Source organism: Mya arenaria, chromosome 11, assembly GCF_026914265.1.
Source record: "Mya arenaria isolate MELC-2E11 chromosome 11, ASM2691426v1".
NCBI classification, from domain to species: domain Eukaryota; kingdom Metazoa; phylum Mollusca; class Bivalvia; order Myida; family Myidae; genus Mya; species Mya arenaria.
Window position 1 is genome coordinate 28,035,381 of NC_069132.1, and position 12,952 is coordinate 28,048,332.

The following is a 12,952-nucleotide window of genomic DNA, read 5'->3' on the forward strand; positions in this document are numbered from 1 at the left end:
TACCATAAATGCCTGTAAAACACTTGTGAATTCTCTCGTGACCTCTCGGCTGGACTATGCCAATGTTTTGCTATGTGGTGCAAACTGCAAAGTAATCGACAAACTGCAGCGCATCCAGAACACTGCCGCTCATTTAATCACGCTTACAAAGAAGCGTGACCACATATCCCCGGTTCTATATTCTCTACACTGGCTCCCGGTTCCGCACAGAGTACAAAGTCATACTGTACTGTACTACAAAATCAGACATGAACTTGCTCCTGTATACATGAACAATCTAATTAGTGAATACCAGCCAATACGACTTCTGAGATCAGACTCTGCTAAGCTACTGAACGTTCCACGTACAAAAACTAAAACATATGGTGAAAAGAGATTTGATAAATGTGCAGCCAATCTTTGGAACAGCCTGCCAGTAGAAATTAAACACATTGACTCCCTGACAGTTTTCAAAAAGGCTTTAAAAACTCACCTATTTAAATGATGTTGACTTTTTAACCTTTTAATTCGCGTGTGCAGCGCTTAGAGACTTGTTTTATAATGCGCTATACAAATATTTACATTCATTCATTCATTCATTCATTCATTCATTCATTCATTCATTCATTCATTCATTCATTCATTCATTCATTCATTCATTCATTCATTCATTCATTCATTCATTCATTCATTCATTCATTCATTCACAATAACAACAACAACAACAACAACTGACCTTGTTGTTAGCAAATTATCTGTAACTCGTAAACATGATTGATAAGTTTGTTTCTTATAACACCTTCATCTGTTATCTGAAGTTTGTTTCAACAACGTCATGAATTGTATTGAATCATTTCCATATACGCTTACGATCTTGAAAGTTAGTTAACAGATCCGTCTGGTTAGCGGATACAACCGACTTCTGAACGCCTGATAGATAATCATAAGAAATTGTGTTAGATCAAAAATATTCTTAAATACTCTAAACCCATCACATGCATTGGATTTAAACTGTAATTTAATCGCAAGGTCACAGGAAGGAGAACTTAACACCCAAAACAGACCATCACTTATATGGATAGACTGCTAGTTATATTGATGAGAACCTAAGTGTACCTTTATTTGTGTGTATATAAACTGTAACTACATGTTTTGCAAATACAAGTCTGGTGTGATAACAAGAAACCATGAACAGATTTGTACATTTGTACAGACGCATGCGCATTTAATAGGTAATGAAACATATAATCAGTAATAAATCAACGTTGCACACACGATCAAATTGCAAAAACACCCATCATATAAGTAATAACGGGCCGATTAGTATTTAATTATAAGAGCTAAAATAAGAACTATGTACCTTACAGGGACACTTCAAACATACAACGGATCCAATCCAACATTTCATCGTTAAAATTATTTAACCTATTTTTTATTATATATCAAAACATTAATTTAGACATAATAATCAAATTATTTCTTTAATTACAGTTTGTCAGTTGAATATGTAACATAGAAAACAAACAAGCAAATTACCACTAACCAATAATAGTAACATGACATTCATTATATAACGGGCATACGATATACGTTTAGAGTATAAGCAACATGTCAAACAGGACACAAATACCATTTATGGACATTTGTCAGTTTTAATGACATGTACGATACTTTTCAACTTGCATCAGTTCTTAACATTATCATTATGTAGTCACTGGAAGGGTTTTCGTTTTATAGGAAAAGTAATTCTTATTGAGTATGTTCGTTGAGATGTTCTGGTAGAAGTTGATTTTCCCTCTGTTGCACTTGCTGTTCTTGATTTTGTAGAAGCTGTTGTTGCCTCTGCTGATCTATACCTGCCTGATTCTGGTTGACGATTACATGACCCTCGGGCGTTACGATTCGTCGGGGAATGTGCACGACAGTGTTACAGTATGGACACAAAATTCGCTCCTGAAACCATCTCTTGAGGCAATCATGATGAAACATGTGCCCACAAGGAAGTTTCTTCCCAGCATCCATGTCATTGTAACATACAGAACATTCTATGTTTTCTTCATTTGTAGAGGCGTTTGGAAGTCCAATTATAAAGTCCAGGAGCTCGTTTCTGATCTTATACTTTGCCCATTCAATGTTAATGACGCGAACGATAACCAATGCTACCAAAATGATATTTGAAACTACGCGCAACCAGAAAAATGCCACCCAAAAAGGGGCCATCAAGCGATAGTATGCCATCAATAGAGTCGTCGTCAAAATTGAAAACCCTTTTATCACCCGGACGCAATTTAAAGCGCGTTGGATATTGTCGTTTAACTGAGTTAAATGCCATGAAATCCAAAGCAAGAAACATTCTACAAGGATGTAAAATACCCTTACTAATAAGGTCAGATTTCCGGCGAGATTGATCAGATTCCAAACATTGACATGTAAAGCCGGTGAAGCATGTGTGATGACAAAATATGTCGGAACGACTGTTATGGCTGCTAAGACCAATCCAAGTTTCATCAGGCGCATGGGTGGTGTTCTTCCTCCCTCGTTTGCGAGGGCAAGAATTTCATTTTCTACTGTGCCAAGCGTATGCAAGAAAATTTGAAACATCGTCATCAACAAAACACCCTCTAAATTTCTTTCCCTTGTTTTTATATCAGCATAGATGATACCTCCCTCGACGCAAGCGCTAACGAAGAAAATTTCTACTTGATACTTCAAGTTATCAAAGTTAGGTTGAGCCACGTTTAGGAATTTGTTGATGGCATATATTAATATATGGGACATTTTTCCAAACACAAAGGTCAATCCAACAAACGTTATACAATTGTTGCAACTCTCTGACACAGAAGGGAAAATGGAATCAATCAAGTGATTCAACTCTAAATAAATATTGTTAGAATAATGAAGCAAAGTCCAAAGCCGTGTAGATAGGTTCAAGAGGATGGTCATCATGCTAAAAATAGCAAATATTGCGGTTATTAGATCGATAACTTCCTTTGTCATTTTAACTTTCCAGTCATCGGCATCAATTCTTTGCTTTTTCATCTCATAATATTTCAAAAGATCATCAACATGTGTTCTTCTTCCACTGTCTTCTTCTCTTGCTAACTGACCACGTAATTTTGTTAGTTTTTTGTTAACACTCGATTCGTCATTTTCTTCGCACCGCACATATATCATTAAAAGTGAGAGGATCAAGAAGAAACCGTTAGCCAGGTAGTCTACTTCAGCTACAATATACCAGGATGTCGAACAGATGAGCAGGGTTATTAGACTCGAAACCAAAGAAACAACCATTAAGACTGCATCAACGGAATAGTACAATAAATGGAACATACACAATATCCGCAGAACGATTGCAAAAAAGGTAGTGGTCCATAGCGGATCTCCGGCGCTCCAGCAAGGTACAAGTGCATCTTGAAAACACACTTCCTCAGCTGCACTTCGGGAAATCCAGTATACGTATTGGGAAACAACGGAAGATACAGAAACTAAAAACGTTGCCACGTAGAACGGTAAGATGCTCTCGAAACTGGATATAAACCTCACCAAGATAAACAAGAGTCCTAAAATAAAAAAGGGAAAATGATCAAATAACTGTTTTACTAAGCAATACCAAACCTAGACCTGTAAAAGTAAACATCACATTCAATTGAGGTAAATTCGTGTAGCGCAACTAAGTATGCGTGCATATTTGAATGCATTTGTTTAACATCGATATTTTGATAGAGATACAAGCATACGAACACGTGCGGAAGCAAATTTGAGGCATACAAAATTTCCTCTGTACATTTTACCATCATTAATAACATGTAAAAGTCGGGGAAAAGCGAAATCAGCAATACTAACACAAATAGAATAAAAAAGTCCGAAATCTACATTAAAAAATCAAATATATGCTGATTCTGTTGCAACTGATAGCTTTAGTTTAATTTGATACTTGATCTAATTGGTCACTATTTAAGAAATTGCTACAATGCAAAAATATATTTGAATAATGGGCACCATTTCAAACTATAATCAGCTTGATAATTTCTTAATGTGTATCATTTCCTGGATTCAAAACCAAAATTTAAAAGAAATTTACCGTCAATTAACAATTTCATTTAAATTTGAATTACCCTACCCCCATTTCAGAATTGTCGATAAAAACGACATCACCCGAGAGACAAGACAAATCCTTTGTTTCATTTATTTATCAACACATTGGTAATAATTTGGTATCAGAGTAACAAAAAATATAGATTTGCTTTCAGCAATAATACATTATTGATCACATCACCAACAAATATAATCATACTGTACTGAAATAACCATATGGTATTTCAATCTTAACATACTGTTTTGACCGCGTAAAATTAAAACATCGACGTTTAAAAGCAAATTCAACAAGTTCTAGAAATACTCATGAACTGTTCTTTATGAATAATTATCTTTAATCTTTTGGGAACATTATGCCAAAAAATCAAAATGTTTTACCGTCTCATTTAAAAAAAAAAGTTTGTAAATCCCAACCACCGATTTCAGGCGTGCCTGCAAGTTATAAAATCTTCACAGAAGCTTATTATGTATGTGCAGAAATGAATTTAATTACTTTTTCACGAAAATTCAATATTAACTTCTGTAAAAAATGTTAGCTAATGAAAAAATATAAAAAAATATTTGTGCTTCTGGCTGGATTCGAACAACTGTATTCATTGAAACCTTCAAAAGATTTGTAGTCCTGTGCTTAACAACATAGGCATTAAAAGCATTAAAATTGAAGAGTTTTAAGTGGGGGTTTTCATTAGGGGTCTGCTACCTTAAGTAGAATTGATTTTAATTGTGTAGACCCTTTTCTATCCCTTTTACTATTGTATGTGTTAGGTATAAAGCGTGAATTTCGTTCCAGTGCGCTATCGTTTCTACGGTATTTGGCCATTCTATGAATGCCAGATAAAATTACCAAACCCTAAAATGATGGGACACTGACACGAATCTTATCTAACCAGATATCATGCTACTTATTAAGTGGAATTCGCAAATCATGACTAGAATACAAGTTACTGCTAAAAGCCAGAAATTCATTTATAGATAAGTGGTAACACGAATCTTATCTAGTTAACTAGTTATTAATTGAGTGGAATTAGCAAACCATAACTAGATAACCTGTTAGTGTTGTACAGAATAAATAGGTAACAGGTGGTAGTTCCATGCATTTTTAAGCATGTTTTAAGTATTATCGGATATTTATCTTACTGAAAAAAAATCTCAAATGTTTACTACAAATGTAGACAGCGAATTAATTATCGCGAAAATAAAGTGGTTGATACGAAATAATTCGGGAACGTTACTTTTCTTTGGCATGGTTTTGCATCATTTACAAACAATCTGAACATTCCATTGAAAGGAAACGAATAACTCTACGTGGAAGCAAATTATTATTATTATTATTATTATTATTATTATTATTATTATTATTATTATTACGATTATTATCATCGGACGCGATATGTTGATCGATGATTAACCCATGGACCTCAAAATCCCCTTGAAATCATAAAACAAAACATTTGAATATGGCATAGATGTACGTATTATATTTCAAAATCATATGGTTGCACCAAGTTGTTGTTTCTTTCTTAATTTATCCGTTATTATTCATTAGTGTTACAGAATTTCGATTTTGTCACTGACATATCAAGCATATTTCTATACAAGCAAGCAAGTCGGTGAATCGGAAAATGCGGGTCCTGTGAAATGATTAGAGCTTAATAAGGTCTTGTTTTAAACTGAATATTTTTCAAAATACTTTACATTGTTACGTAATCATCATGTGTTAAAATATGTCCAAATAACAATGGGTTTACTATCTAAACAATTTTGTATAATGGCAGTTTGTTCGGTTTGCTTCTATCTTTCTTATTTTATTTTTGCCAAGACGTCTTTATCAGTATTGATTGAATAATCTTAAGCAGTTTGGCACAAAAGCATATTCATACTGTTGAAATATTTTGAATAGTCGAAGGAAGTAAACAAGCATGGTATATTACCTAAAAGTCCCATTATGTTTAGTGATGTAAACTTATTTCTGTTTGTATATCAAAATGGCTTCTCTTAATCTTTTTGATCTTTTTAACGCCCAGAATGATGAAAAAAAATGAAATTACATATTGCAACAATCCGAAAGTATAATCTAAAGATAGCGCGCACAGAGTCATTACGAAATTTGCACGTCTAGTGACTTTCTGGACACCTAATAATTTGCAGTTTTTAACTAAGAAGTTTTTTTTGGTTTTAAAAGTTTTCCCTGTAATGCATCTAAAAATACTTATTTAATCATATTTTACTCTATGCAATCAAAATTGCAGAAAAAAACCAAGTTCAAGTAGTATAAGTAATATTTTGGTATTAGTCGGGTGCGAACCCAAGCCGTTAAAGTCAAGAAAAGAACATAATATTTGCCACCTGATCCACTAAACCACGAGGACAACGATAATTTGACATCTTGGCCATACATTAATAAAATCACGTTATAATGTCAATCAACCAATGACGCAAAAAACAAAGCATGAAAATTGTGGTCTTAATAGACGAGATTTGAGCAAATATCACATTTGCTAAACGGTATCAGCTTTTAGTATCTTAGTTTTAACGTTCCTATTGATTTGCCTCATTCGGCATTCTAAAAAGTGTATTTAAAAATAACATGAGCGAGTACCTATCTGCGATTTTTCACTGTACAACATTGATGCTTTGCTCCACCAACTTATCTGCCTCATTAGCATATAGTATGTCAGTGGACCAGTTTGGAATTTCATTGGTATTTCCCATACATTTCTTTACAATTAAGCATCGTATGGACCTCATGAATTTATCAGACATTGTATGAGAGTCTATCATAGTTATATGCTCACTTTTTTTTCTCTAATTATTTAATCCTAAATGAGACTGAGGCTTGCAAATTAACTTAGCAGTTTGGTTTCTTTGGATTATGTTTCGCTATAGTTAACAATAAAATGATCAAATGAAACAGATCAGGGGCCATATTCCTAATGCAACCTAGGATAAATGTCCCACTTACTACCACAATGCCTTTTTCTAAGCTGATTTGTAAGAAAACTAACCATGTGTGTACAATCTAGTATAAGAAAAACATAAGGGATTTAAAATGAAACGTTGCCAAAGATAAGGAAAATTTCGTTCAGTTAATTTTTTCACTTAAATGTTTCATGAATAAAGCCCCCAGCACAAAAGAACAATTGGTCGTCTAAAAATTGCATTTACCTGTATATCTAACGACGAGGAAAGGTGCATCTAGAAGCCAGTTGTTGTAGTAAGGAGCAAGGCAAGTCATCCAGAGATACATAATCACAACCAGTGGAAACCTCAGGGTCACTTCCAGTATGTATTTCTTCCTTCCTGTTAAACCATCGTACCAGTCGTCCACATATGAGCCGTATTCTGACAATTTACTGTCAACATCTTTACTTTTCGCATTTAAAACATCACAAAATGTCCTTATTGTCTTTGCCATTTTTTTTCTTTTGCTGAAACGCTTTTTGTATACTTCAGGCCAAGTTAAGCTTGGATTCAAAAACGAAACTAAATATTACCAAATCTCCGTATGTAAAACCTAAACATTGGCTGCGCCATGACTACTAGGTTATATTAAGATAAAATGGAATACCCAATTATTATTTCTCAAAAACTTCATTTCAAAGTTCTATATTCAGATTACTAATAATGCTTGTATCTAGTTACATTAGTGAGTAAGCATAAACCGAGTTCACCTTTTTTATCAAAGCAAAATTATATAAGTTTAAAGAAAAAAAAAACATTTTTTATAGGAAAATGTTCACGTAATAGCCACTTTTGGCTCTTAACTGAACCCGGAAATGAGCCAATGAGATGTTCGTCATGTTCGCGCCCATATTGATGAATCATAGCTTGTCCCTACCCGTGTGTTCCATCATGACTTTAAGGTACCCAATCCACGCATACGTGAATTTCGGATACCTCATGACCCAATAATATTTTGGTATCATTTGAAACGTGTGTGTGGATGTGTTTCATAAAAGAAAAAAAATATATAATCAAAATATCATTCCAAAAACAATTTCTGTCGTCCTTCTAAGAATACAAAATAGATTATTTTACGTCCATTTCCAGTTTTAATCAAGATTTTTTTATATCACGTAATAACTTCATGTAGTGTGAAAGTTTGATCATTTACATTACATATAAGTTATAACCAATCAAACACTTTTCAAGTAGTTCCAAATTTATATGGGATCACCAGGCATCAAATGTTGGGTTAATGGAGCTATCATAGCATACATGTAGCTTGTTTATGGACCGGATACCTTAAATGTATTTAAAAGCCAAAAGAGACATGCTGTAATTCCCAGTCACATTGAGAGTATCCCAAGGACAATTTTGACTCATTAGTTATATTGTCCCACTGGAATTCATTTAAATAAAAGTGTGGTCCTATAATAGATCTTTGATGAACATTTGATATAACCATGGCCATGTTTGTTTTTTCCATTATCATGAAATACGATTTGTTAGGTATGAAGCCAAACATAAAAATATTCCAACAAGACTATGTTGAAATAGTTAACGGAAAAAAACAGTATAAAGACCATTAGTATGATCATTTTGATACAGATCATTATCTCATTATGCAAAGTGAATATATTGTGCTGCGTAGGTTATTGTTAGGCAAACAGTTACTTTCAATACTTAATTTAGTTTCAGAAGTCGTGAGGTAAACAGTTGTCCACCAGCATTAAACAAGCAAGGATTCCATTTTCCGCGCGCTTCAATGTGTATTATACACTGTATATGACTGTTTCGAAACCAGACATTCAGAGGATGCCTACACAATTTCTCTCTTCCGTTTTTGCATCGCCCCTTAAGTACTGCTTACATACTTGCTATGAAAAAATAGATTTTCACCTGTTGTTTGAACTGATCAAATTTTGGTCGCGTGATACTGAGAACAGGTTTTTTAGAACACAAGCACGAGAGACATTGATCGAAACAAAACTGCAAATTATAGGAAAGTTATAACATTGCCAAAGCTATCGGAAAGCCGGGTCAGAAACATTGCAACAGCTATCGGAAAGCAGGATCAGAAACATTGCAACAGCTATCAGAAAGTAGGTCAGAAAGATTGCAACAGCTATCGGAAAGCAGGGTCAGTAAGATTGCAACAGCTATCGGAAAGCAGGGTCAGTAACATTGCAACAGCTATCGGAAAGCAGGGTCAGAGACATTGCAGCAGCTATCGGAAAGCAGAATCAGAAACATTGCAACATCTATCGGAAAGCAGGATCAGAAACATTGCAATAGCTATCGGAAAGCTGGGTATAAACATTGCAACAGCTATCGGAAAGCAGGTTCAGAAACATTGCAACAGCTATCGGAAAGCAGGGTCAGAAACATTGCAATAGCTATCGGAAAGCAGAATCAGAAACATTGCAACAACTATCGGAAAGCAGGGTAAAAAACATTGTAACAGCTATCGGAAAGCAGTATCAGGAACATTGCAACAGCTATCTGAAAGCAGTATCAGAAACATTGCAACAGCTATCGGAAAGCAGGATCAGAAACATTGCAACAGCTATCGGAAAGCAGGGTCAGAAACATTGCAATAGCTATCGGAAAGCAGAATCAGAAACATTGCAACAACTATCGGAAAGCAGGGTAAAAAACATTGTAACAGCTATCGGAAAGCAGTATCAGAAACATTGCAACAGCTATCTGAAAGCAGTATCAGAAACATTGCAACAGCTATCGGAAAGCAGTATCAGAAACATTGCAACAGCTATCTGAAAGCAGTATCAGAAACATTAAAAAAGCTATCGGAAAGAAGGGTTAGAGACATTGCAGCAGCTATTGGAAAGCAGAGTCAGAAACATTGCAACAGCTATCGGAAAACCGGATCAGAAACATTGCAACAGCTGTCGGAAAACAGAGTCAGAAACATGGCAAAAGCTATCGGAAAGCAAAGTCAGGAACATTGCCAAAGCTTTTGGAAAGCAGGACCGGATATGTTTCCCCACTGCATTCCTTTAAATTAATATGTTCCGTGTAATGGGAAAGCTAGATAAAAAACAAGGTCGCATTGCATAATATAAAGTTAAATACACAATACTGAAGTCAATCGTTAAATGAAACATTTATTTGTCTAGCACTGCATATTGATTGATTAACAAGTTACTTGCATTGAATTGACTGTAAACACTTTAAATGTATGTATTTGTCCGCATGGGTCATATATTATGAAGATATAACTTATTACTCGTATTATAACAGAAGGCGGCGACCTAGTCTATATACACTGTACTGAAGACGGTGACCAAGTCTATATACACTGTACTGAAGGCGACGACTGAGTCTTTATCCACTGTACTGAATGCGGCGACCGAGTCTATATACACTGTATTGAAGGCGGCGACCGAGTCTATATAAACTGTACAAAATGCGGCGACCGATTTTATATACACTCAACTGAAGGTCGCGACCGAGTCTATATACACTGTACTGAAGGCCGCGACCGAATCTATATACACTGTATTGTAGGCCGCGACCAAGTCTGTATACACTGAACTGTCTAACAAATAAGCAGAAGTTTCGTTCGGAAATTTGAATACCGTGTTTATCCTGTCCAGCTAGTATAATTTCTTTTATCGATAAAAATGCTATTTCAAGCATGAGCCTTTTCTGTTTCGTTTGCAAATCTTGTTCTTAGCTGTTTCAAGTTCTTTAAAAAACGGTTCTTTATTATTTTCATTGTTCATGAGTATCGCCTGAGCTAATGCAACAAATAGCAAAACATTTCCAATGTCATCTAGTTCAGCCACAAGGTACCGATATGTAAAATTCATTGACTTATTCAAACATCCAAATACAAAATATGCTTAGTTTGCAGGGTTTTCCAAATCTGGCAGAGTTGAAAAGTGCAAAAAGATCGAACTTAAACCGAAACAATGGTGGGGTTTTAAACTGAATCACCGATGTTCCAGAAAATTCATATGCTCTCTGCTGTACTGCGGGAAATCTAGTACACGTATTGGGAATCCACTGATGATCCAGTACTATAAACGTTGCAAGTGGTTATGTAATGTTATGGACCTCCGCATTAAAATTAGAATAGCTGCAATGAAATATCAAAGTGTATATGTCGTCACTTCGAACTAAGTAAAACTATGGCTGAAATGTATTTCTTAAATGGACAAGGTCAAATATTAATCATGTATATTCGTGTGACATGTTTAAAATAGTAATTATGAAACATATCTCACTATTCCACGTTCATAAAATGCAGATTGTTTTATATTTGTTTTGAAACAAATATGCAAAAGAAAGTAAAAAATACCGATAGTACACTAAAAAACTCGAACGTTTGCGTATGTTTCTCTTATTTGAATAATATTTAAAGTTCGTCTAATTCAGGATAGAACTACATTGATATTAAACATGATGCAATGTTTATCAATCTGATCTATAAAAAAACTAAATTATGCAAAGAATTCAACAATCGTTTAAAATAAACTCATTCATTTGAAGCTCGACATTGTTTTGAATACTTTGATCGACAATTTAAGCTTAATATACCGTATTCTTAAAAAATATCATCAAACTCGTATAGAGTTGTAAAAGACAAGTACCGAAGTATCTAAAAAATAAGCAGTGGTAGGTCTAGTGGCCAGGGGTTCCTGTATGGAGGCAATACCATCCAGAGTAACTGGTCGTAACCAATGGTAAAATCAGAACGGCTATATGTATAACGACGATGTACTATTGTATAAGTCGAATAAGCTGTCTGTTCTGTTCTGTTCTGTTGTTCCGTCTGCCTTCCATAGCGTCATGAATATCGTCCAGTTTGGAGCCATAGTTTGCTCTCCACTCTCCTCATCAATATATTGAAATAATTACTAAACTCAGTAATCTTCGTCGTCAACTTTGCCACTTACTATGCTAATTGTTTATAATATAATGTAAGAAAACTGTATAGAACTTACCAGATGCATGTTTGCTCCTTTGAAATGATCACTTTTCGTAGTTCGCAATAAAAGCAAATACTGTGTCTACATAATCGTTTACCGTAATTTATGTATTATCAAATGGCAAGAATTTCCATTTGGTATTCGCAGTATTAAATGTGTCTTTTTGCTTCCTTTCCGCTTGTAACTAAAAAAAAATTACCTTCATAACTTAAAAATCTTATTTATTATTTTGCATTTCAGTCGTTTTAATCATTTCGATTTATATAATAGTTGATTGCTTAAATTACAAGCTTGGTCGATTTCATGAACTAAAACAACAGTGCATTTTTGACAAATTTAACGATGCCATGAAAATGCAACGTTATCTCACGTTTTCTACATTTTGCTACGTTGTGACGGTAACCACACGGATACTTCATTGATGTATTTGTGTAGTTTTCCTGAGTCTTACTGATATCGCTCGAGCACTGTGTGCGTGTGTCCTGCTGTTTGGCATTGGACCTGCCTAGAAAATAGGCCTGTCTCTGTACCTTCCATTGTTATTTTCATAACATATTTCAGGTTGATGTAGAACACATGGTCAAAGTGGACCGGAATTCTTCCATGGTGTTGTTGCAGTCGGTCGTACGTATAACTATTGCAAGGGAGAGCTGTTTTGGAAGAGGTGAGTTCTTATTTGAAATTAAGAAAAGTGGTGAATATTCTAGCTTGCTTAAAGCCTCGATAAGTACTTATGTTAACCGGTTTCTTATCATTTTTACCAATGAAATAATAAGCACATATTTTCTTCAAATAATAGCTGCGTTTAAAACTAAATAAAGATTAAGGCAGTCATGAAGCACATTGGATATATTATAAAAGTTGATAATTGTATATGTATTAATTTGTCCTCGGTGGTCTTTATTAACAATGAAGTTAAGTTATTTAGTAACAAGTTCATTTCCCCACCTTGCTCATTTATTGACCAAAACAACAACTAA

The 12,952-nt window shown here is 34.6% G+C and overlaps 1 protein-coding gene across 1 annotated transcript; it reads right to left on the reverse strand.

Moving 5' to 3' along the window:
• Positions 1–868: 868 nt before the first annotated feature.
• LOC128208110 (E3 ubiquitin-protein ligase RNF139-like) lies at positions 869–7,588 on the reverse strand. The gene is made up of 2 exons (XM_052911456.1): positions 7,240–7,588; positions 869–3,539 (listed from the first exon to the last, which is right to left on the reverse strand). Exons 1-2 carry the CDS (start codon positions 7,487–7,489, stop codon positions 1,729–1,731), a joined length of 2,061 nt encoding a protein of 686 aa, XP_052767416.1. The 5' UTR covers positions 7,490–7,588; the 3' UTR covers positions 869–1,728.
• Between the last annotated feature and the right edge of the window lie 5,364 nt (positions 7,589–12,952).